The sequence below is a fragment of the Hippocampus comes genome, unplaced genomic scaffold (genome assembly GCF_001891065.2).
Source record: "Hippocampus comes isolate QL1 unplaced genomic scaffold, H_comes_QL1_v1.1 scaffold22, whole genome shotgun sequence".
Classification (NCBI taxonomy): Eukaryota; Metazoa; Chordata; class Actinopteri; order Syngnathiformes; family Syngnathidae; genus Hippocampus; species Hippocampus comes.
The window spans coordinates 3,622,898-3,649,125 of NW_017806175.1; the positions used below are offsets into that span (position 1 = coordinate 3,622,898).

Genomic DNA, 26,228 nt, shown 5'->3' on the forward strand with positions numbered 1-26,228 from the left:
TGTTGTTCGTCTCGATGTGCCCTGCGATTGGCTGGCAATCAGTTCAGGGTGTCCCCCGCCTAACGCCCGAAGACAGCTGGGATAGGCTCCAGAGCACCCCCTATATATATATATATATATACATACACACACACACACACACACACACACACACACACGCACGCATGCATGCACGCACGCACGCACATATACATATACATTCATATCCATACTCTGACTTAATTTTCCATCTTTGTGTGTGGGCGGAGCATGGCTGAGAATGTCCTGCCCTGAAAAGATTTATAGGCGCCCGCTACTTGCAGGAATGTGTAGCTGCAATAATTCCGAGTGAAGTGAAAACTCCACACAGGAGGGCCTGAGCCCAGATTCAAACACCCCCAAACCTCAGAACTGAGAGGCAGGCAAACAGTTCTCAGCCACCATGCTGCATGACAGCAACTAAACTACGCAACACCTTTGGAAGTACTGTAGCTTCCTAGTAGACCACATGAATGTGTCTTTTCCTATTCAGTGTCACGGCGCAAGCCTAACACCATAACTGAAAATGTCAATGCCAACATCCACCTTTGAAATGAAAACAACAGCCCCATTGTAACATGAAGGCCTTAAATGCCCTCACTTTCTAAAACTGTCTTCAGCCTCAGGTTTGGTATCCGGACCGGTCCTGACGGGCACATAAAACACTCATGCACATTTTATAAATGTCCCCAGAGGTCGCAAAAGCAGTTGTGAGAAAACAAGCTATGGATGTTTACTTGTCCAGTCTATTTCCATCATATTCCTCGGGCATATTTAGCTTTCCTATCAGAAAGAAAACAAATGATGTCATTATGATGTGGACTTGAATTTCAGAATGATTGCTTGAGAGTCAACCGGGCTATGATGAAGTGTTCAGAAGTTGGGGCAGTTTTAGAAGCACACTCGTTTGTTTTCTTCCCAAGCCCTAAATCGTGGCAGTCGACAACAATTCTGCATCATCACTGATCTGGCCTCTTCCCACAGATGTTACAGTAAATGCCTTTTAAATTACTGAAGCTGAGAAATCAGACTTTCGTCATTTGAGACAAAAACTTCTCGACTCATTTCCCATCAGTACTCATGTGAAATTACTTCCAACATTTATCTGTAATCTACCACATTCAAAATCCGGTGGAGCATCCAAAGTCCCAAACTCTTTCTAACTGAACTTTTGATGCATTAATGTTATCATCCAACATTATAGATAGCGTTAATATGGTGTTTAAAAGAAGCTAACGCTGTTAGCTAACCCTCATGTGCGCATCCACCAATGGTATAGAGAGCGTTAAAATCGCGTTTAACAAAAGCTAACGCTGTTAGCTAACCCTCCTGTGCTCATCCACTAATGTTATAGAGAGCATTAAAATGGCGTTTAACAGAAGCTAAGGCTGTTAGCGAACCCTCCTATGCTCATCCACCAATGTTATAGAGAGCGTTAAAATGGCGTTTAATAGAAGCTAACGCTGTTAGCTAACCCTCATGTGGGCATCCAACAGTATTGCGATGGCGCTTAGCTTTTAGATTTTAAAGGTTAATGAATCCATGCAGTCTCTGATAGGTCTTCACCCAGGTCATAGGTGGAGAAACTGTTTTTCAGTACAGTGACCACTGCATTTAACAAGAAGACTTCCTGTCATCCATCCTTCCTCCCTTCCTTCCTTTAGCGCACGCTTTGATGGCGTTATTCCGAGTGCAGATAAAAAGGTTATCTGAAAGATGCAGCAAAGCTGTTCCCCAGACAAGCGGTCACCTGGTGCCCTTAAAGACTCCAGGAGCTCCGCTGATAAACCACCAGAAAGCCCCACCACACCTGATACATTATCTCGACTCGATGCTCAACTCACTAGACTCTCGACAGACCTTGTTTCCTTCGTGGGAAAACGCACGTGTGATGCCGATACAAACAACCCCGGTTTGTAATGTTACAAGCAGGGCTGAGCAATGAATCAAAACTTCAATTGACATCGCAAGGTAGTAGTTGAAGTTGAAGTGATCAAGCCACAGATTCGTTTGCATTGTTGGTGGAATCTGTAATCTTGTGATTTACTGATTGATGTTTGCGCCACACTTGTTTGGTAGCATTTTGTAAAGCTAGCGGAGCGAACGCTTAAAAGGCAGCAAGTCCTTTCTTTGCTCGAAACATTTGTAAGTCAAGACGCGTTTTCCATGTAAATGCACTAATCTGTTCCAAGCCTCACCCAAAATTCTGACATAAATGTTTTATGAAGCATAAAAATGCATCAAAATATGTAAGAAATACATGTTACAATTAGATTATTGCACAATAAATGAGAGTTGTGCATCATGTAAAAAAAAAAAAAAAAAACAAAGAATAGAATAAAGAATAAAAATGATAGTCATTTCACTTTTAACTGCGCCCTCATCGTTTTTGCCCTCTTTCGTTGTTCTCTCTCAGAAGTGGCTTTTGCCTGGCGTTTTGTTAAGAACTGATCCAGGGGCGTTTGCGAATGGTCAAAGTTTGCGAATATTGAAATTAATTTGGTACAGCAGTGTTGGGGGGGGGAAAAAGCGGCACTAGAAGTTCCTTCAGGGCTTTCCTTTTCCACCACTGCCATGCAATTTCTCCATTGTTCCCACCTCGTTTCACATTCCCCACGTCTAACTCATCGGCGCTGGCCTACGTCATGCTGTCATGACTCACTGTGGGGCCGCACATGTGAACTGAAGGCAGCCGTGCGCGCGCACACACACGAATAAACACAAGCTATATTTTTCCCACAATTTACCAATCGTGTAGTTAAATTCGCTTTCTTTCCACCATCACAGAAGTGGTTAGAATTTCAAGTCTGTGATCGTTTCAAGTTTCAAGTTAGGCTTTTAAGTTAGGCTTGCGGTTTGAAGCTAAGGTCGGGTTTTCAAGTTTGGGCTTTGGCTCGCCGCACACCGAGCCGTGCAGTGTGCACGGTTCTGCAACCAGTTTGCAAGCAGTGCAAGCGGTTTGGCTGGATGAACCGCGTTGCAATGTCACAGCCGCCCTCTCCCCCCCAAGTCCTCAAAATTTCATGTCGCATCATGTGCTTTCCCATCAAAAACGATGTTCCCAGATATGAAGAGAAATCCAGCAAGGTGCCAACAAGCCATATCAATACCGTAGCCACAGTGTATATCCATCCATCCATCAACCTTCTAATCCGCTTATCCTCCCGAGGGTCTCGGGTGTGCTGGAGACGATCCCAAGTCTCTTCGGGCAGTAGGCGGGGTACACCTTGAACTGGTTGCCAGACATCGACAATCACACCTCGGGACAATTTTCAAGGGTTCGATTCCGGCTCCGGCCTTCCTGTGTGGAGTTCTGTTCTATCTATATGCCTGCGTGGGTTTTCTCCGGGTACTCCGGTTTCCTCCCACATTCCAAAAACATGCATGGCAGGCTGATTGAACACTTTAAATTGTCCCTAGGTGTGAGTGTGGATGGTGATTCGTCTCTGTGCGCCCTGTGATTGGCTGGCAACCGGTTCAGGGTGTCCCCCGCCTACTGCCCGAAGACAGCTGGGATAGGCTCCAGCACCCCCAGCGACGCTTGTGAGGATAAGCGGATCAGAAAATGGATTAATGGATGAACAACATCGAGCCAAGGCCTGTGGGAATGTGTTGGTGGGGTTGTAAATGGTCTGTCAGGGTATTTGCACATCTGTCGCCGCCTGCTCAGGGTAAAGTCAACAGCTCCGAGGGTCGCTCATGTTGCTCCAACGCCGGCCTGACGTGAGCAAGGACGACCGCCGGTCCCACCGCGGCGCACCGAAAGACATGGAACGCAAAGAATGGCATTTCAACCGCAAGGCTCATATTTGTATTTATCGTTCATAAGTCCAATTGTTGCTTAAATAACATCGTTCAACAGAGGAGCAGCGCAATTGTGACTCCTTGATCTGACTGGAAGCAGCTGCGCATGAACCTCCAACTTTCACCCCACTGCCACATTTAGCTTTCCACTTTGTCACTCCAAAAAAGAAACTACGGATCACGCAAGGCAGTTGGAATTACCCTTCCATTTCACGTCCACTTTGGTCCTGTCCGAAGGGAAAGGTCTGACCTATCTCATACACTCGAGTGACAAACGCAGCACACTCATTCGTCACTTGGGAAAAGGAAAAACAAAGATACTTCAAATCGGAGAAACATTCATGAGGTTAGAACATTGTTGGCCTGCACACGGGCCATGGATTCCCCCATAAAAGGAAACCAAACACATAAGGTCTCATTTTTCTGTTTAGACTGAGATCAACTCGAGATCGACTCCTTGGACTTTTGGCATCAATAAATAAAACGCATTTGTTTGTTTGATTCGGGTCCCCGCAGGAATTTTTGCATTGGTCATATCTGCCTACATCTGCAATATGTTTATTATTGCGGTTGTACTTTGCGGCGGTGTCGAGCGCCGCTGCATCACATTGAGAGCTGTTTCTAATCATTTGGTTACCGGAGCAACTAAATACTAGAAATAGAGTGCAGTTGTCATGCCACAATATAAAGTCTTGAAATGTGAAATTGACACTGTGTGTTTCTGAAAGGGTTGCTCAACAGTGAGCTTTAGAATAGTAATAATATGCGTTATTATTTGTAAAATTATTATTAATATCTCTAATGTGCATCATGACCATTTCAAAGTCTCAGGTGGTGGTGGTGGGGGGGGGTGATTCCAGGGTAGCCCATGAGACCCCATACTCGAATAAAGTGTACATACACATCCACTACAGTAGGTGGCACTGTCACATATTTTCAGTTGGAATTTCAGGCCAATCAATGATAATAATATGCGTTATTTGTAAAATTATTATTAATATCTCAAATGTGCATCATGACCATTTCAAAGTCTCAGGTGGTGGTGGTGGGGGTGATTCCAGGGTAGCCCATGAGACCCCATACTCGAATAAAGTGTACATACACATCCACTACAGTAGGTGGCACTGTCACATATTTTCAGTTGGAATTTTGGGCCAATCAATGCATTTCAAATCTTTTCTCTTACAGAATAAAAAAAACAATGGTCATAAAGTTATTCTTTATTGTAAGTTGATGTAGAATTGCTTCCTTTTTTTGTCTTCTTTCATGTAAACAAGGACACAATTTATGCAGAGGTGCACTTGGTGGAGCACTTCCAATATTGTATGCTTTGTGATATAATATAAAATTAACAACATACACTATTTATATTCACATTTATTAAACTGTACTGTAAAAACATTTGATATCTGGAATTTTAATGTGTTGTTATTATTATTATTATTATGATTATTATTATTATTTCCATCATGGAATATGTGTCGTACTTTATGACTTTAATTTAATATGTAATTATAATTAAATATTTAATATTTGACCTATTTAATGTATAGTAATGATTATTTTTAAATGATCATTTTTGTATATTAACTCAATAGGTGCTGATATTTTGGTCGTTACCTGAGCAACTGTGATGTCACTTTTAGTTAACAGCTAGTGGCAAAATGGCCGCCCCCTGAGATGGATAAAAATCATATTCCACAAATGTAATGCTAAGCAAAATACTGCGTTTAGACCGGTGTGGCTTTTTAAATGGTCATTTTTGGATATTAACTCAATAGTTGCTGATATTTTGGTCATTACCTGAGCCCTGAGCAACTGTAATGTCACTTTTAGTTAACACCTAGTGGCAAAATGGCCGCCCCCTTGGATGGATACAAATCATATTCCACAAACGCAATGCTAAGCAAAATACTGCGTTTAGACCGGTGTGGCTGCATAAAACATATTACGGTAAAAAAAAAAAAAAAAAAGTAAAGATAAAATGTATTTCATGTACTATCATTGCTCTTTTTATGACACTAAGACAAAGTATGAAAAAATATTTCAATGCAATGTTTCGTATTCTGTTTAGTTATTATGACTATTTGTACAACATTATTTTTTTAAGAGTGTGGGTTGGTGGAAAATTGCCATCAGGGCACTTGAGTTCCTCTTAATGTATTTCATGTATTATCATTGCTCTTTTCATGACACTAAGACAAAGTATAAAAAAATATTTCCACGTCATGTTTCGTATTATGTTTAGTTATTATGACTATTTGTACAACATTTTTTTTTTTTTTACAGTGTGGGTTGGTGGAAAATTGCCATCAGGGCACTTGAGTTCCTCTCCAAATGACAAAAGTACACAAAGGATTTTCGAAAAGTCATAAAAGGTTCATATGTTTGATGCTTACGCTCATGATACACAGGAAGTGATGTCCAATGCTTGATTCCTGGACATGAACAAAGTGAACGGCGAGGGAGGAGCTGAAGGCATAAGAACCGCCCCAGCAGCATCAGGCTGAGAGCCCTCCACTGTTTGCCGCTGCCAAAGCGAGCAGCAGGACTGAGAACTCCCCAAAAACTCCACACAACTTTTCCCACCGTGTACTTGTGATTGGACAACCGCTGCTTCTTTTCTCGTCTTCATCTACAAACCGGACATGTTGAAACGAGGACAATAAGTGCACAAAGAGCTTTAATGGCCTAATGACCGATTCAATTCTGGTGAGTATTTCTTCTTTTTTTTTTGTTTGCTTTGATTAGAAGTTTGCATCTTTTCCTCATCGCCACCACCGGTGATCCTTATTCATTCTTTCTGCTCCATTGAACATGTTTGGGAGTTTTATTAAAGAATTGCATGTCTTGAAGAAGAAAAAGAAGTGCAAAAATAGTCATTAAGAAAACGGTGATGTTCTATTTGAACGATTCTATTTCCGCTCCTCCTGTGCACAGTTAAGTCAACTTTTGTGTTTATTTATCATGGGGCAATGCACATTAAATAAACATTGCTGTCAATGCGGCAGATTTAGTCAAACGGCTATTTTCCATCTGTAGCTCCTTGACAGATCTTAATTAAAAAGTCATCTTAAAATAAACAAACGTGTATGCTGCAGAACAATAAGCAGAAGCAACGTAAGAAAACCCTTTGGGCCGGAAAATTGGACCGACATGCTACATGGGTCAATATGACCCAACTATTGGGTTACTTTTGTACACACACACCCCAAAAATGAGCTTGTTTGGTAAACAACAACCCAATTTTTGACCCAAATTGTGTTATATTTTGGACCCAGCAGTTTTAAGAGTTATAGTCTCATAATACAAAACACAACAAATCAAATGAGGGTTATTCTTGTTGACATCTTATGACGTACTCCTGAATTGCATTCATCCAAAGTAAATTTTTATGATCACTCATGAAGTCATGCAAAATTGGATCTGGAAGCATTTTTATGTGTTGTGTACTGCATGGGATATTTTATGTCGATGCAGGGGGACAGAACAAGGTTTAAAAAAAAAAGAGAACAGAATTTTTGAATCCTACCTTTGCATGTGATTGGCAGAGCCTCCAGAGGCGGCTGTTGTAGGATGCCAGTCTCCTCTGAGTCCAGTGCTGTGGCGCCCCCTGTCGTGTGAGTGAAGGAACTGGGTGGTGGTGGAGGAGGAGGAGGGGGCGGCACGAGGCAGCATGGGCACCGCGCCGGAAGAAGGCATGAACATGGTGATCGTGGCCCATTACAACAACTCGGGCAAGTGGGAGCGGGTCCGCGGCGCCGGCGCGTGCAAGACGGCCGTGCTGCTGCTCATCTGCGTGCTGATCGTCCTGGAGAACCTGACGGTGCTTCTGGCGCTGTGGAGGAACAAGCGCTTCCACAGCCGCATGTACTTCCTCATCGGCAACCTGGCGCTGTCCGACCTGCTGGCCGGCGTGGCCTACGTGGTCAACATCTTCACCTCGGGGAGCAGGACCTACTTCCTGACGCCGGCTCAGTGGCTGGCCAGGGAGGGGAGCATGTTCGTGGCCCTCAGCGCGTCCACCTTCAGCCTTCTGGCAATCGGGATCGAGCGCCACATGACCATGGTGCGTCTTCGCCCGTGCGAGACGGCCGGCCGCGGACGCCTCCTGGGTCTCCTGGCGGCCTGCTGGCTCGTCTCGGTGCTGCTCAGCGCCCTGCCCAGCCTCGGCTGGAACTGCCTGGACGACCTGGGCTCTTGCTCTACTGTGCTGCCGCTGTACGCCAAAAGTTACGTGGCGTTCTGCATCAGCGTCTTCAGCGCCCTGCTGGTGGCCATCATCATCCTCTACATCCGGATCTATCGCCTCGTGACGTCCAGCGGGCGCAGGGTGAGCAGCCGGCCTTCCGAGTGTTCCCTGGCTTTGCTGAGGACCGTGGTGATCGTTCTCGGGGTGTTTGTGGTGTGTTGGGCGCCCCTCTTCATGCTGCTGCTCCTGGACGTTGGCTGCAGTCCCAATGGGTGCCCCGTTCTCTACGAGGTGGACTGGTTCATCGCCCTGGCTGTGCTCAACTCGGCCCTCAACCCTCTCATCTACACGCTGTCCAGCAGGGAGATGAGGGCGGCCTTCTTCCGCCTGCTGTGCTGCTGCCAGAGTGGAATGGAGTCCACCGGGATGCCCGCGGCGGGTAACCCCAACCTGGGCACGGCGGGGCCCACTGCCGAGAACAGCAAGAGCAGCATGGGGGGCGGCGGAGGGCTGGGAAAAACCACCCTGAACAGAGGGGTCAACTCGGACGAGAAGCACGGAGATCCCGCCGCCACCGCTCTGCCTCACCCGGCGGGACCCGCCGAGCTGCTGTCGGCCGTGTTGGTGAAGGCGGGGGCCCTCAGCAAGTTCTGACACGAAGCACCTAGAAAGCCATAACATTAGGCACACCTGCGCCGCCTAATGCCATGTTTTTCAAACTTTATGAAGGCACATATTTTACAGGTGACAAAAGAGACCAGGCAAAAATGCCACAAAAAGTAAACGGGAAACCCTTTTGGACCAAGCCAGACCACGAATCGTGGAAAAACCACAAGCAATTGATGGCAACATTTTTTTTTTTCATTTTTCACAATCATCTGTTCAATTCATTGAGTGGCTTACAGTTGGCGAAAAAGATAAACCTGTAAAAATAAAAGGAACCCAATTCTAGATTAAGAGATGGGGTGTTTTGGCTGCCACACAGTGTAGCTTCAAGGGTCAGAGTGCACTATGGTCACTGTTCTAAGGATGACAACACAAGAAATCAATCCAGAATCTAGACTAATGAAAGCCACTATGTAGAACAAATGTAAAGTGAACCAATTTTTTTTTTGGTATTTAAATAGTTTCGTGTTTCCAACCTTACGTTGTGGCAGTTGTTTTTTTCTTTTTATGTAGAAGCTACTTGGGCACTTTTTGTTTGTTGTTTGTTTGTTTGTTTTGCATGTGCTACAACACCTGCATTTTCCCCCCTCCGCCCCCCACAACTTGACTAGTATTTATTTTCTGTGAAAACATTTTGTCGCTTAATATACTCACCTGAGGTAGATTTTGTGCTCTGTGTGCATAAAAGCCGTCATGGTACTGGGACTGTATGCTGTTCAATGGGACGATTTGAGAAAAGATGACGAAAGAAAGGGATATATATATATATATATATATATATATATATATATTTTTTTTTTTTTAGAGGATATGAAGCTGCCGCTGCTGTATCTTTACCACTACTGGTGCAAAACCCCCATTTCTCCTGATGGTGGCGTCAGAGCAGCACTTCTCAATCGTCATTTATCTTAGAAACCACTCAGACGTCAACTAACCACTAGTAGTGATGAGCAGTGTTGGATGGGAGTGATTTCAAAGTGGTAGTCTGGTTCCATTATAGAGTCAATAAAATCTAAATCCTATTTGGTGTTGGTCAGATGTGAATGTGTGGTGTGTGAGTGCGGTAATAGAAAACCACATGTTGATCCTTTGCACAAATATATTATTTATCTAGTCGTGTGTCAGTGTCATTAATTGAAAAAAAATTTTGAAAGGTTCACACGCGAAAGAAGTGCCATTTAGACTAAAAAATAGTTGCACACCTACTCGCATACTGCCTATGACGCCGTCATTTGAAGTAGCAGTTTGACATATAGTGAGTTAACTTTCAAGATATTTACTGTCACTCTCAAATAAAGTCAAACTGAACAAAGTTGATCGCATCTTGTGTCTTGAAAACGACCACATACTGTAGCTTAGCCTTGCGATCTACTAGTTTAATACTAATGCTAATAAATAGCATTTACAGTGGTACCTCTACTTACGAAATTAATTGGTTCCGGAAGAAATTTCTTTAACTTGAAAATTTTATAAGTAGAGACACGTTTTCCATGTAAATGCCCTAATCCGTTCCAAGGCCTCTGAAAATTCACACATAAAATGTTTTCTAAAGCATAAAAATGCATCAAAATATGTAACAAATACATGTTACAATTAGATTATTGCACAATAAATGAGAGTTGTGCATATTGTAAAAAACAAAGAATAAAAATGATGGTCATTTCACATAAACACACAGCTATCTATCTACACACACAGACGCACGAGGTTGAAACCCCTCTTAGCCAATGGGATGCCAGGATGATGCTCAATAATAGCCAATGACAGAGCAGCTATAAGTATGTTGCATTCAGGAAACTCGGCGCTGCGAGTAGCAGCCCATACTGTATTTTTATCTTTCGTATCTTGAAATTTATTTCGTAACAAGAGGCAATATTTTCCTGTTGAGGCGTTTCGTAACTTGAAAATTTCGTATGGAGAGACGTTCGAAAGTAGAGGTTCCACTGTACTTTGCAGTGATTTAATCCTTTAGGTAACGTCTTGAAAACAAACGTTGCAGCAAGAAAATATACACTGACAACATAACAATACTGACATTCAGTTATCCTTTGCATAAAAATGACGAATATTAGTGCCGTACTGATGAGCAATTGCAGTGGTATTACGAATCCCACTTGAGTTCAAGGCAGGACACGCTAACCATTTTAAAGGAATCTTGTAGTGGTTAAACTTTGGACTTGTCTGGGGTTTTTTTTTTTAACTCCATCTTTTTATTGATTATTTTTTTTTGTCATCTGGGTTAGTCGTGCAAAAGGTTGCCAATTATTTCTTTGCAAAGGACTTCATTATCCATAGCAGAGGGTTCAGTGCCGCAGACAGAACCTGACAGAGTGGCATTTCACGCTCACCTCACAGAGATTAGTCCTTGTCCCACTCCTTAAATTGTGATGTGGAAAGACAGCAGGGATGCGAAAAGCGCAACCTTCTCCGGGAAAAAAAAGGTCATCGACTGTTCGCTTGCCGTCACGAATGCTTGAGCGTTTCTTCCCCGCGTCAGCCCGGGATGGGCACGGCCTTTTGCCATTTGGAAATGGAGAAAATGTTAACGCGCAGGGAGATTTGCTTGCACAGTAATCTTGTGTTGGAGTGTCACGGATACGATTGAATGTCACTGTGGGGTTCTTTGTATGTTTGCACGTATATAAAAAGTCAACACACCCCTATTCAAATGCCTGGTTTAAATGCTATCAAAAATGAGACCCAGATAAAATATTCCAAAACGTTCCTTACCATTATTGTAACCTACTACCTGCACAATGCATCTGAATTTTGTTTTTTTGTCATGACCCCCCCCGGAAGTGGGTCAGTCTTATAAATCATGTTAACTCAATAGCCGTCGCCGGTTCTCTGTGAGAGTTTCGACATGGCGGATTTGTGTCATTCTCAATGTGCAATTTGCATTTGCATATGACTGATGTGAACACGACAAGAGGACAAAAGGATAAGCCCACGCCCCCCCCGCTCTGTGGACGATTTGCAGGATTTGTGTTTGTGAAATCCGCATCTATGCATGTCTACATGAGTGTGCGTTAAGTGATTTTGTTTTTTGGGGATGTGTGCCCTATCAATCTCCTGAAAGTGGACTGCTAATTATTCGGGCTGTTTTGAAGGTTATTATTTGACCCAGGCTTTTGGGGTGAAATGAATAACCCAAAAAGTTCACTAAAGTCACACTCTGTCCGTTTGTAACCGATAACTGGATTAATTTTGACACAATGAGAAAATTCACAAAACAAATTCTGTGATTCATGTTATAGTGTACATTAAAAAGTGAAGAATTCAAACACAAAAGCAGACACTTTTGTGAATTGAATAAAAATGGTCTTTTTCATTTCTGGTCCTTGGTTAATACTTTTCTTTTACAGGATATAACTTCAATAATATTAGGGCAAATAAGAAGCTAATTAAGAAAAAAATACATGTAACTTTTCTTGATCTTGGATGTCTTTTCATCACAAAGCCAGACAACACCAGGAAGATAATTTTGTTCAACAACAGACAATTCCAACTCTAAAATTAGACTTAAAAAGCTACCGAACATGCAAATTACTTTGCAGAGAGATTCTAATCCAGAACCTCTTGAGGCACACATGCTAACCACCGTAAACAACCCCCATATACATGTTTTGCCTAAACCTATTCAACTAGCAAAGAAGCAATCCAACGCTCGCCTTACATGATTTCTACTCAGTGGAGGTAATGCTCGAGTGGCTCGATTCACAGCGTGGGACCTGCTGAATGTCTTTCGATGAAGTGAAACTCTGACAAATTCTTCCTTAAAATAACCCTCCATACTCCAAATCCCTCAAAACAGCAGCTGCTTTCTGTGCAAACCATTTCTGATTGCAATCTTCCGGCAAGGCACGCATGAACAGACACGCAGTCACAGAGACACACATGACACACACGACACACACTTATACACACACGGCTAATGTGACCTCCACACTTTGTCCTCCAGGCCCCCTGCCACAAGTGCAGGGTTTAGCGTGTCTCAGTTGAGGGATGAGTGAGGGGGAGCGTGACAACCTTTTTAGGCAGACATGCGTGTGCAGTCTCTCACTTGTGGTGCTGAACACGTTCCGTGTGTATATATAAATACAGTTGCAAGAACAAGAATGTGAACCCCTTGCAATGACCTAGATCAGGGGTGTCAAACTCATTTTTGTCGCGGGCTACATTTTAGTTACCGGTTTCCTTGGAGGGTCGTTATGAGTGAAACCATATAAAGAAGTCAAGAATAACGTTTTATTCACCTATTGTTTAAGTTACTGTAATGAGAGGTTTGGTAACATGAAAATGCTGAGAGTATCACTCTTATTTATTACAAATGAGAATTTGAGTTGAGAACAAAGTTGCCATCTTTGATTTGCTTTCGCGGGCCATATAAAATGATGTGGTGGGTCAGATCCGGCCCCCGGGCCTCCAGTTTGACACCTGTGACCTAGATGTCTGCGTAAATTGGTCATATTAGTTACCGGTTTCCTTGGAGGGTCGTTATGAGTGAAACCATATAAAGAAGTCAAGAATAACGTTTTATTCACCTATTGTTTAAGTTACTGTAATGAGAGGTTTGGTAACATGAAAATGCTGAGAGTATCACTCTTATTTATTACAAATGAGAATTTGAGTTGAGAACAAAGTTGCCATCTTTGATTTGCTTTCGCGGGCCATATAAAATGATGTGGTGGGTCAGATCCGGCCCCCGGGCCTCCAGTTTGACACCTGTGACCTAGATGTCTGCGTAAATTGGTCATAAAATGTGATCCGATCGATCTTGGTCTCAATCAGAGCAACAGACAAACTAAGACCAACACTTCTTGCTTAAGCTAATACCACACAACAAATTACTGTTTTGGTTTCCATTTTTTTTACTGAGCACAGCATGGAATTCTATTTATTTATTTATTTTTATGAAGCATCTTTAACCAACACCTCCAATCTCATCATCTTGGAACCACTGTTGTCAATTACCATGAAAAATTAATCGGACAATAAACTTAAAAAAGTAACTGTGATTCTTGAACAATTTCAAAAGTAAATCAGTAACTTTACACGTTTGTTACTTATTGTTGTATATATGTTAGTTGCTCCATGTGCAGCACTTTGTATGCAGCAATGGCTGTTTGAAAGTGCTCTATAAATACGGTTGAGTTGAGTTACATAAAGGCACATGAACCATGTTATATATATGTTATCTGACAACTTTAAGGTGGAGGCAATAACAAAATATGAGCCCTATGCGTGAACATAAACCATAGCACTTGCTAAGCTACCGTAATATTGAATTTAGCATAGCATGCTAACTTAGCAAGTCCCACTCAAACAAGAACAAAATAGTTTTACTTTGAAGGCCTAAAGTCTGACAGGATGTCACATCAACCCAACTTGGCCAGCAGACCGGAAGGCTCGTTACTGCCTTGAGACTGCTCTTGGCCTAGCGTTACACCGATAAGAGTGTCCACATTAAAGCGGTATCATCTTTACAACCGAACATCCAACAAAGTGTCACTGTGAACAAAAACAAATTGGACACCACTGAGCTATACCCGAAGATTGCTTTTCATTAAACACGCTGACATGACTGAGTCATTTCCACGAGCAATCTCCAGATACATAATTCCGAGTACATTTGAATATTCAGGTCTGCGCTCATTCTGCCGAAGCCGACTGTGATGGATGAACAGCTGACACCGCCGCCTCATGATTGACATCCACCACCACACCTGACATTTTACACGCCCGCACATACAAAGTCACGACAGCTGCATGTGAACACAGTCTCGCAGTCATTTTGAGAGGAAGGCGATACTGGCATCGGTGTATGTGACAAAATGGAGCTTTTGGTTCAATTGGCGACAAGGAGCTGCAAACGACAGCTGGAAGGCGAGTGGGCACCATTCGATCTTTTCATTTTAAATTATCAACTGAAAATAACAAAATGACAAAGTCCACAAGCAGATCGCTTAGGGTAAATAACAGTCGTTCATTGCAGAGGATAAAGAAAATACGCCTGCGTGTAACATTGCATAATATCTCCATCGTTGTTCCACAGTTTCTACTGAAATATCTGCATCTTAAAGGGTTATAACGCCACAATGCTGATGCGCTTTGTTAGCATGAAGCTAAATGGAAGTTCACAAGGCACTTGGAAATGGAAAGAACGAATGATCGGAGATTCGTGCAATTGAAGTGAGGAGGATATTTGTTTGAGTCCGACATGCTGTGCTGCCACTGTCGTTACATTTCAAATCCTTCCCCAGGGAGCCTTGCTGGAAAAATGGGACCATAGTAGCACCCCCTGCCATCCTCAATGTCAATGTCTATCTCACCAGACACTCAAGATGTTTTATTTTTTTTTGTCACAGTACCCCCCCCCCGCCCGCCCCACCCCTTCCCAACAGAGAGTGATCCGGCTCGCCTCGTCTCTCCGTCACGCGGGTAATCAGCCTCCGCTATTTCATTTGGCTCCGTAATGAAAGCAATCCCAGCGCTTTTCACTCTGCAGCGGAGGTGTGTGTGTGTGTGTGTGTGTGTGTGTGTGCCTGAAACACACAATCCTCACAAGTGCTCTGCTTCTTTCTTTCTGTCCTGTGAAGGTTTTATTGGAAAAAAAATGTAACCAGCGCGTCTTTCAACTTGTAATTTAGTCTTCAATTAACATTGTGGATACAAAGACAAGCGAGGGACTCATTGGTCGCGTGTTACTTTCCTGTCTCATGAAAATAAGCCACTGCTGGCCACGCTCCTTCTCCCCCATTGCTACTCGCTATCTGTAATCTGTCCATATTACTTTCCACATTTATTAAGTGCAAATGCCAATTGGTTGGTTTAGTGACAGACTACTGCTCGTGTAGAATGCTAATGCACATATTTGTTTGCCCAAGTGTGAATATCATGTCGTTTGTGCGTTCCATTTTCTGTATGCTCAAAGACATTTCTGACATAAGCAGTTCGCAAAAAGTATACTTGGTTGTTTAATTTCACCTTTGATGGGTGGGCAGGCTCGAGACCCCAATCTGTGTCTACAAGCAATTGACAAGTCATTTTTCTATATGTCCCAAGTACAATGAGTGAGATATTTTCATTCTAGTCGATGCAATCCATCTTTAACAGGTGATATAAAATGATTAACCACCCACGCTTTCATTTGGTTTCAGTGGTGCAATGCCAAATGAGCATTTTTTTTTTCTTTGCCACAGAAAGCATCAACCAAGAATCTGTTATGAGAGTTAAAAAAAATCCAGATGGCCAGAATTTAGTTCAATACGACTGAGCTAAATCACCTGGCGGGCGGACAATCAGCAATCAAGCATGTGTGTGTGTGTGTGTGTGTGTGTGTGTGTGTGTGTGTGTGCGTGTGTGTGTGTGTGTGTGTGTGTGTGTGTGTGTGTGTGTGTGTGTGTGTGTGTGGGGGGAGCGTGAAAGGGACGACGCTTTCAAGTGTTTCCTGATTAGCCTGCAGCCTGCAAACATGGCGCTAAAAGTCAGTGGAGAGAGACGCTTCTCTCTGAAAAAGCCAAAATTATTGTCAACAAAGGGCCAAGGCTTGAGTGGGATTTTGCATGAAAAGTCTTTGAAATTCAGAGAATACTAACGTGACTTTTTAAAGGACGACCCCCAAACTTTCTTGACAGTATTATGTTCTATGCACCTCCACACGTGTGAAAACGGCATTCTGATTCACATTGTGTTGGTGGAATATGAGTTCAGCAGCAAAATTCAAAATCCGCTTTTCGCCATGTTAGAGGGCGGCCATTTTGTCAATGTCTGTCAACTGAAAATGGCATCACAGTTGCCCAGGGCTCAGGTAACAAGCAATCACAGCTCAACTTCAGAAAACAGGTGAATTGGTTGAATATCAAAGAGTGAATATATTGCACTTCTGTTTAAATTATGAATAGAGGCAATTTTAAACATTTGGGGGAAGTATCAATTACTTGTGATTTATTTTTGCTGCGGTTGGGTCTCTTTCCTCTGTGAATAGAAGGAGGTTACTAGATGTGTGGATTTGTGTACAACATAAATTTATTGATCACTGACCGATGATGTTGAAAAAAAAAGACCTCTAAACATCAGTAATAAAGAAAAAAATAACATCCATCGTCTTCTATTGTTCCATTTATTGATCCTAGTAGAAATGTGAAAAACCTGACAAGAGGAATATTGAACCAGTGTTACTGAAGTTGGTTTTTTTTTGGGGGGGGGCGGGGTGAACAGCAGTAAATGAATCTCCACCTTCGGCAAAAATCTCCTGTGCGAACAGAACCTCAGCATCTCTCAACTTTTCCCAAGGTGCCACTTACTTCCTCAGGTGTGACGGATGTGTGGCCAAGAAGGAAAAAAAAAAAACGAAATGAGAATTTCTGATGTCCTGAAGTCCGCCGACCTTGGTTCAGCACCGATATGTCAGACAGAGAGGGAGGGAGGGAGGGAGGGAGCGGAGTTCAGGTATTGCCTTCTCTGCGAATCAATCTCCTTGGATGTGAGCGACACTTGGCACAAGTAGTACAACGGTGAAAAGGTCCAGTCTAAAAATAACCGAGACGAATGAGTTTGAAGTTTCTCAAAAAAAAAAAAAAAAAAAGAACTTTTCAGAGTCAAAGCGTCTGCACCAGCACGGGAAAGAGCAGCGACAGGTGCTCGGCGCCACGGATGGGGAGCTTGTGCGTGGTGTAGAAGTGCACCAATTCGGGGATGGAGTCGAACGGCGGGCTGTTGTGTCCCAGCACGTACTTGCCGTCTTTGCACTGCGTGAACTTGATGTGCATGAAACCCTGGCAGCTCCTGGGACCAAAACAACAAGCTCAAGTTACGACAAGGGGGCGAGGGAGTCACGGCGAAAGGAGGCGGGTTGGGAGTCATGCAGCCTCTGTGGATTTAGGGAGGGAGGAAATATTAGGATGGATGAGGATTAGCACATGCGGATGCAACAAGAGAAAGGGAAAGCGCTGGACTGTGAAGGTGGGTGAGCAAGATGCAGTTCCCTGGCAGGCATGGCCGAGTTCCACTTTCAAGATCAAGCCATTCAGTGCCCTCTCTCTCTCTCTCTCTCTCTCTTTCTCTCCCCCCCGAGAATAACTGACATTGTTCATGTTAGCTGAGACAGCAGGGCTAACAAGACCTCTGCTCGCATAACCACAATCAGAAGCACTACCCTCCATTGACGACCTAAATTATCATCTTTGTTCCATGAAATTGGATCAACTTATTGTTTCTATTTTCAGTCATCCGAGTCATTTCAAATTCAACAACAAGGCTTGGTTAGGACGGCACTAGCCGGGCTTGTTGAACTGATGACGCCTTCACAGATGAGCAAGGCTCCAAATAAAGCAGTTTGAAATTGCATTTTTATCCCTCATTAAAACACATTAAATAGCAAACCTGAGAGTCAACCCGCCGAGATGTCCCCAAAAAGCTTTGTTGGGCTACGTCGCGTACGTCACTCACTATGGATAGTCAGAAGCTGAGCTCGACGCTACTTCAGCTACACTAGCTAGCTAGCAAAATAGTCAGAAGCTGAGCTCGACGCTACTTCAGCTACGCTAGCTAGCTAGCAATGAGATTCGGCTGGCGACTGCTGCGGCTAAACACTTTGCGGAGTCGCTCCGGAATCAGCGATCGATGCCTACGTGGCGTCGAATACGCTACTTTTCTGACAAGTATTGTTCTGACGAAGGGAGAAGCTATGCTTAGCTATGCTCATCTCAGATTGACACGGCGAGTGTGTTCAACACCGGAATTAAGTGCTTGGTGATCACTTTTGACAGACGTCTGGCTGGAACTGCGTAAGAGCTGAGAACATTCAATGTTACAACATCAAGATAGCAGGGAAATTTGTAAATATATATATAGTATAAAATAGCCAAAGTTATTTGTTCTGAGTTCTGTTTTTGACTTTTGTGGTCGGCACAACAGATGTTCTCAAAGTTACATTGGTCGATCATGTTTTTAAAAAAAATCAATTTAGCTTTTCTTGTAGACAAGAAAATGTTTGCTGCTATAAACATTGAGCCCGTAGATGACATAAAAAAAGCAAACTAATTGTTCATCTGTTGTATTGTCATACTTTAATTGTTTCATCAATCCCTTGCTTCAAGTCCCTGGAATTAACCTAAAAAATAATTTTCTCCACAAAATTACAAAGCTCCTAAAATGAAGTTGCTCATTCACAAAACTGCTCCGCAAAGAAACAAAATATTTTGAGAAGCAAAGTGTCTTCCAAGACAAGATCAATTCAATGCCCAAGAAGACTTTATTTCTCTTCATTTCATAGTGGTCTTCTTGTCCGCTCTGCTTCCAGTCCATGTATGTGGATGTTATAAGAATAAGAAAACCTTTATTTGTCTCAGAATGGAGAAATTCCCAATTTACAGCAGCAAAGTTATGAAAGGAAGAAAGCAGAAGAACAAAAAGTTATATGTCTGTTTCGGATTGTTTTGCCTTTACGGAGGTCTGCCATCTCCTGAGTGACAACGTCTTGCCCGATTGGCAAGCCTCCTGTTTATATTCTTCTCTTCTTGTAAAGCTCGACGGCAAAGCGCACGACGGCACGGAGCACAAGTAATCAAAGCGCAGGAGTATTTTACACTCAAATTACCATAATTGATGTGCTAACGGCCTTCAAAACATCACCTACGTGAACCAATCAGGCGTGGGTCAGCGAAACTTGAGCTTTACTGCCGATTATCCACTCAAATCCTGACAGCCTCTTAGCAATCTGCATTCCATACCCGCGTCAATGCTGTTGTCGGCCCTCTCAGCAGGAGACAAAATACGTGTGTGAGGTTTTCAAAAAAAAAAAAAAAAAATGCCAGATGGACGCCGCATTCTATCATCGTCAACACTTTGTCGCTTCTCGGGAGGGGAATGTTTGCGTCAAATCTGAAACTCGGCGAGCAGTCACGACAGTCTGAGGAAGACTAAACAGAACCGAGGTGATGCTTGTGTAGTTGTTGTCAGGAGCCGAAAGCTTGATTCAAGCCTACATTCGTTTTTGTAGCCACCCCGCAAGCAAGAAAATAAAAATTTTAAAAAATCAAAACCTCAATGTATATGAAAACCCTCCAAATTAGCTGTGATTTTGACATGATTAAAGTTTTGAAAATATATTGAGAACAAATTTACAAAGTCACTTGAACAAGTGTTGCCAAGTGTCACCCCTTGCCTCACTTTGCAGAAGCCATTCGGCGTGACGTCGTCTCAAGATTGAAAGTCCAGCTGTTTCCGGGACATATTTGAGAAAATCAGTTTTGCTCGAAAATTATCGCTGTAATGCTTTTGTCAGCTCAACATTTTATTTATTGCATCACTCGTGGCGCTGTGACCTTTGAAGGAGAGTTTGGGAAGATTACGTAACCACAGTTGGGTTGGCATGACCGCAGTTGGCGTTAAAAAAAAAACAACTTTTTTAGCATGTTAAATTAGAGATTGAACATTATTTTGGGGGTGGTGGTGTGTTGATGGGATAATACCAACTGCGGTGTCGGGTAAATCAAGCAAGATGCATTTTTTTTTTAGCTCCTGAAATACAGTGATTTTGCAGATGCGAGGAATCTACCTGTCAGCGATGATATAGACACGTTTTGAAACATTTTTGTTTGGCGTTGTGCCTTGAGATTTTTCTATTGTAAAATAGGTGCCTCGGCTCAATTACGTTTTGAGACCGTACATACGAGGTTACACTGAAGTGAAATCCTCATAAATGTTCATGGAACTTACTACGCAAATCAAGACCGAGGGAGATCATAATGTTGGAGGTTGAATTTAATTAAAACGCCACAGTGTCCCGAGACTGACCATATCCGCTCACATCGGTTCTTCGAGACACCACGCAAGCAAAACGCAGGACCAGATTTGCAACCTTGTATCTTGACCAACAGGAATTGTGCAAAAAATGTGTGAGTAATCCTCAAACTTGCTTGCGTGCAACATCACCCCCCCTCCCCCTGCCCCAAACACACACGCACGCACGTACTCCCATCTCTCTTGCAAGTTGACTCCCATCTTGTGCGGCTCCCAGAAGGTGATTCATATTCATTAGTGATTATGGCGAGGATGATGTGTGCACTGAAGTGTTCTCTACCTGCCTGATTACCACTTAGGGGGAGGCCCTTTGAGACCAAAGAAGGAGGCTACAGTGGGAGGAGAGGGTGGGGTGAGGTGGTGGTGGGGGGGGGGAGTCAAGGACGGAGGCGTGATGGGAGGCCACGGCGATGGATGATGGTCGTAATTACAAGGGAGAGATTTGACCGGATAAGCATTATAGCAGCCTGCAAATGAGTAGCGGAGGAGGAAGCATCAGTGCGGCAGTGATACTAAGTTTGGCTGATGGATGAAAGGAGGAGGATAGAGACAGATGGGGGCGTGTGGGAGTGTGTGTGTGTGTGTGTGTGTGTGTGTGTGTGTGTGTGTGTGTGTGTGTGTGTCGTTGATTGCAGTTCAGGTGGGCTCACACACACTTTGCAGCATTGGAAAGCACCCGATTAGTAAAGGCAAACGTGATCAAGAGCCACAGTTGATTTTCCAAACAGATGGGATAGGTCATTTGTAGATGAGATTTAAAAAACAAAAAACAGAATAAATGATTTAGTGCATGTGTATAAAAGCTCATTTTAATACTTTATAATAAATTAATAAGTTGCTGTCTGTCTACTTTCATTTTTAAGTTGAGTGTTTATATTTGATCATAATGATTCAATGAATTAATTATTTATCAATTATAACTTTTTTTTAACTTATCATCATTGTACAATTAATTAAAAGTAATGTTTTACTTGACTCAAATTGTTATTGTATTTAATATTGTTCATTTTTATCATAAGATAAAAATGTGACCTGGTGAGTGTTTATGTTTGCGTGTGTGTGTGTGTGTGTGTGTGTGTGTGTGTGTGTGTGTGTGTGCGTGCGTGCGTGCGTACCTGAGAGACAGCGAGTAATCGCATCTGTTGGTCTGGCTGTTCCTCACCAGGTAGCTACACTCTTTACTCAAGGTGAGCAGCGACTCCGCTTCAGACCGAGACAGTGAACCGTGGTACCACCTGAGACGCAGAACAAGCCAGAGTGGTCATCCATGCACTGCTCCCTTGCATACATAGAAATCAACAGTCAACCATAAAAAATAAATTAAAAAAAAAAGCTCTCATATAGGCATTAAATCTCAGTGGGACACTTGGACTGACTGTGCAAATCAGCCCACGACTCACAAGCTAATTACCATATTTTCCGCACTATAAGGCGCACCTGAAAGCATTAAATTTTCTCAAAAGCAGACAGTGCGCGTTATAAGCCGAAGCACCTTATATATAGATCAATATTCTGATTTGTTGTACATATTTGAAATGTTCTATAAAGCGCTTTGCTACAGCTGCAGTGGTTGTGAAAGATCCATATAAATATAGCTGTACTGTATTGTATTGTATTCCCTTTAGCACAGCTCCATCTCGTGGATGCATAACGCAACCGCAGCCACTATTGTAGCTTCTACTCTATGTGCCTTATAATTCGGTGCACCCTCTATATGAAAACCGTTTTAAAATAGGCCGTTCATTGAAGGTGTGCCTCATACTCCGAAATGCGGAAAATACGGTGACTGATTTTTTTATTATGTTGTGACGGTATCTTCATCATGACACAGGAAAGACGCGATTAGCTGTTGTAGAGCAACAAATTTGTGTTTGGAGCAACAGATTAGACTAAAACAAAAAAAAAAAAAAAGAGAAAAGTATAACATATTGTGTATATGAGTATAAAATGAAATATGATTCAAGTGATTCAGTCATAAAGGCTTCATCCTGGCTCCCGGTCATTTTAAAATAGATTTTAAAATTCTGCTACTACCGTCTATAAATCACTGAATCCTTTGGGTCCTGAATTCATTAAAGAAATGCTAATTGAGTGTTAACCGGGTAGGGCTCTGAGGTCCCGGGTTTCAAAGCAAAATGGCGAAGCGGCATTTAGCTGCTATGCTGCACACAAGTAGAACAAGCTGTCAGCTGAAGTGAAGCCTGTCTGTAATTTTAAAAAGCTACTTTTTAGTTCTTTACTTTGCTTTTAAATTAATTGTAATCTTTAGTTTGAAAATGTGTTTCAATTTTGTCCATGTATGTTATTTGTGTAATTCTTCGTAAGCTTTTGTTCTATTTGCTCTGCCTTTGAATGTCTTTAGCTGCGTGATAGAAAATGCTTTTAGGGTGTTTTGTTTTTGCTTTGTGTGAAGCACACGCAGTTGCCTTGTGTTTGAAATGTGCTCGATAAATAAAACTGGCTTGCCTTCAAGCCTGTAACGGGGAAGCGATGAGAGTAAGCGAAGGCTGCTGTGTGTCTGGCACCCGATAACACGGGAACGTGAACAAGTACACACGACGGATTATAGAACACAAGTGTCTGTAACAACCATAATTAACGAGGCATTCATTTCATGTAGAATTTTTCTTAAAGAGCTGTTGAAGGTAATAAACTTCATAGAATCGTCATGGATTAAATGTTGCGGAAAAATCAGCTACCGGCGATGTCTATTAGCGTACGTGTCCGTATGCGCACGTACACCTTCACAATGTGCATTTAAGTCAAAAGGTGGCACATAAATCATACCAATGGTGTCTGAAATTACACCAGCAAAGCAAATGAGTGTTTTTAATGTTCAGACCTAATTAGTTTGTACTCTAATGTTTCACAGCTCTCCGAGTTCCGCCGGGTGCCGCTTCGCCGAAACACATTAGCCGCGTCATTTTTGTCCATGCTCATTTATTGGATCAAAAGGGAAGGGAAATTAGCTGAACGACACAAATTGTCTTTTAAATGTTAAAAGCTGCTCATGATCAAGTGAAAAACTAGGCCATTTATGTCACGTATGCGCTCCACTCGCAAAGCATGATGGCCATGTTTAGAAGACAGTTAATGTCAAGTGCATCAGTGGTGCGACGAGTATAAAACTTTTTTTATCACTTTGCCATCTATTAGATTGAGGTAATTAAACTAATGGCCGCAATGACGATGAACATGAAATCAAGCGAGCCTTTTAATCTAATGAAATGTCAACAGCAATGTAGCCGATGGTCACCGAAAGAAAGAAGGCCGACGTACACTTGCTTCTCCAGAGGCTGTGTGGGGTCCACCCTCTCCCCAACCATGGTGAGGCCCTCCTGAGGCATTCGAAACTTTACCCCCCCGCCCACCAGCGGGCTGGACCGGGGCCCTGGAGGACGCAAGCGCTCGGTGGGCGACGACGAGCGATCCCATTCGGGTCCGTCGAACTGCACTGTTGGCATACAGACAGAAGAGGAATTATTGGTAGTGACTAAGATCAAATCATTCGATCGATAACGGTCGAATACAGAAGAGGGATCTGAAGTGCCAGGACGTGGCGGTCATTTTGCATTTGCACAATAGCGTAGCATAGCACAGACGGTGTTATTTCTGAGCTACCGTATTTTCCGCACTATAAGGCGCATCTAAAAGCATTCAATTTTCCCAAAAACCGACAGTGCGCTTTATAATCCGATGCGCCTTATTTATGGTGTTACAGTCTCTTTATATTCCCCATTGAGTTGTTTCCCTGTTTGTGTTCTGATGCCATCTAGTGGTGATTATTAGCAGGAACCAATTGTAACCTAAAGGGGTTCTGCCTGACACTAATTGACATGTGCATTCGCCAACACATTCAAGATAACTACTTTGTTTGCTCTGCGCAGCCATGATGAAACAATACCAAAAAGCATAGTTAACTACTGACTAAACGAAGGAAGAAGGAGACAAGCAAGACTTCGAATTTTCCCCATTTCACCGTGGCTTTCATACTCCTTTGTACCACAGGGCAAAAAGAAACAGGAAATTGTCGCTCTCCTTGAATCACATACAGTAGAAGATGATGATGTGCGATTCTGAATTGAAGCGCGAAGAATGCAGTCGATCGTAGTAGCTGGGGAATTTGAGGTGAAATGCGTAGCAGGTGGAACGCAACGGAACAGATGGAGTCAAAAAGGTCGCAGTGACTGCAGATGTTTGAGTTTGTGGGGAAGGGATGGCGGCGATGGAACAAATGAGAAGAAGATGGTGGGTCGTGTTCAGGGCGAGAGGTCACCTTGCTCTTTAGCGGAGGGCTCCTCCTCCCCCCTCTGACCCACCGGGGCAGGCCAGGACAGCTCTGACAACTCTTTCATCTCTAATAGACGAAGAAGGCATGATGAGGGTTGGGGGAGGGGGGGATATCAGGTGAGAGAAACGAGAGTGACAGAGTGAGAAAAGCACAGATGGCTTCAAAAAAAAAAAAAAAAAAAAATCAAGATATGCGAGAGAGGCGGCGACGACCAAGTGGGTGAGACTCAAATTGAGTGCAAGATTTTAATGAGAGAAAGCGAAGGCAAGTGAGATGTGGCAGCAGGAGGTCCCCTTGTTGTGTGACAGAAGTGCGAACGGACACAAGTGGTGGGAAAAAAAAACAACAACTCCAAAACAGGCTACTGACCAAAAATCGGAGAAAACGGAGAAAACCTTTGGTGAAATGCCAAGCAGAACAGTGACCAATGTTCCCTCGAATTTTCCAGGCATCTGAACATTTACACAAATTCCAATTTCGGCTGGGAATGGATAGGCCGTCCGGGAATCTCCTGAAATTTCCAATGGCCACCACCCACCTTGACACAAGAGTTCACGAGTGGCCGAGTGTTGGTAACTGTTTAGCCGCGATTCAAAAGTTGAAACACAGCTGCACGATGTGGTCATGTTGCAAATGAAGGATGCTTTTACACAGCCACTTTTACACAGCCAAAAAAAAAAAAAAAAAGGGGACCACTTTCTGCAGTAATATATCTCTTCCTTGACCGACATTCCATCTTTTAAAGGATTAGTCAATCCATTTTTTTTTCATGGATTCAAAATATCCATACGCTGCAACATGATACGGGCCCGCACAGTTCACATGGCAAAGAGCCCTTAATTTAATTGTCCAATGTGTCCTAAAAGATAATTCAACATCCAAACCACTTGTCAAAGAAGTTACGCTGGACATATCTCAAATCCAGTATTTCAGATCACCAGAGACTGGTGCGAACCGTACACAACAGAATCTCTGGGACACAGCCATCCGTCATACGAGAGAAAGGAGATATTTTAAGAGATAAGAGCCAGCATTGTTCACGGTTATCGGATGCGGAGAAATTGTGTGGCCGCGCGAGCAACCGGGACAAAATTGAGGCTTCGTGTGTGCCATGTGGCAGAGTAATTGAAGGGTGTGAGGGCTGTGAAAATGCTTCTTGCACTGTCCTACCTACAGACACGGGGGAGATGGAAGGAGGGAGAGTTGGGGGGGGGGGGGGGGGGGGGGGGGGGTTTACAAGGTGCACGGTGAAACAGAGCTGAAAATAGCTCATTATCTACCATGGCAGGCAATAATCTGTCGTCTCTGTAGTCTGACACAAGCGCACATTATGCGATTTGGATTTGCCCGTTCTGTGCAATACTCCGGCTCAAAAGATTACAAAACAAATACACGGAAACGAGATGTCTTAATGAGCTGACAAATCTAAAGGCTGGCACCCCCCCCCCCCCC

General features: G+C 43.1%; 2 protein-coding genes and 1 long non-coding RNA gene across 6 annotated transcripts in view; 1 reads left to right on the forward strand and 2 right to left on the reverse strand.

The window, feature by feature from the left end:
* Positions 1-258: 258 nt before the first annotated feature.
* Positions 259-11,671, reverse strand: LOC109532405 (uncharacterized). The gene is made up of 3 exons (XR_002171376.1): positions 11,468-11,671; positions 9,616-9,617; positions 259-269 (listed from the first exon to the last, which is right to left on the reverse strand). It is a non-coding gene; the product is annotated as an uncharacterized LOC109532405 (long non-coding RNA).
* s1pr3a (sphingosine-1-phosphate receptor 3a) lies at positions 6,264-9,702 on the forward strand. Its single transcript, XM_019897299.1, has 2 exons — positions 6,264-6,534; positions 7,374-9,702. The coding sequence occupies exon 2, from the start codon at positions 7,499-7,501 to the stop codon at positions 8,666-8,668; it is 1,170 nt and encodes a 389-aa protein (XP_019752858.1). The 5' UTR covers positions 6,264-6,534; positions 7,374-7,498; the 3' UTR covers positions 8,669-9,702.
* A 5,112-nt stretch (positions 11,672-16,783) lies between the features above and the next one.
* shdb (Src homology 2 domain containing transforming protein D, b) overlaps positions 16,784-26,228 on the reverse strand; it is a 31,718-nt gene continuing 22,273 nt past the window's right edge. For 3 of the 4 annotated variants that reach the window (XM_019896965.1, XM_019896968.1, XM_019896966.1), the window contains exons 5-8: positions 24,762-24,842; positions 23,765-23,939; positions 21,601-21,720; positions 16,784-17,467 (exon numbers count right to left, since the gene is read on the reverse strand). In XM_019896965.1, the coding sequence (XP_019752524.1) occupies positions 17,281-17,467; positions 21,601-21,720; positions 23,765-23,939; positions 24,762-24,842 (563 nt within the window). In that variant the 3' untranslated portion in view covers positions 16,784-17,280. The remainder of the gene's footprint in view (positions 17,468-21,600; positions 21,721-23,764; positions 23,940-24,761; positions 24,843-26,228) is intronic. The other variant, XM_019896967.1, reaches the window with a different exon arrangement.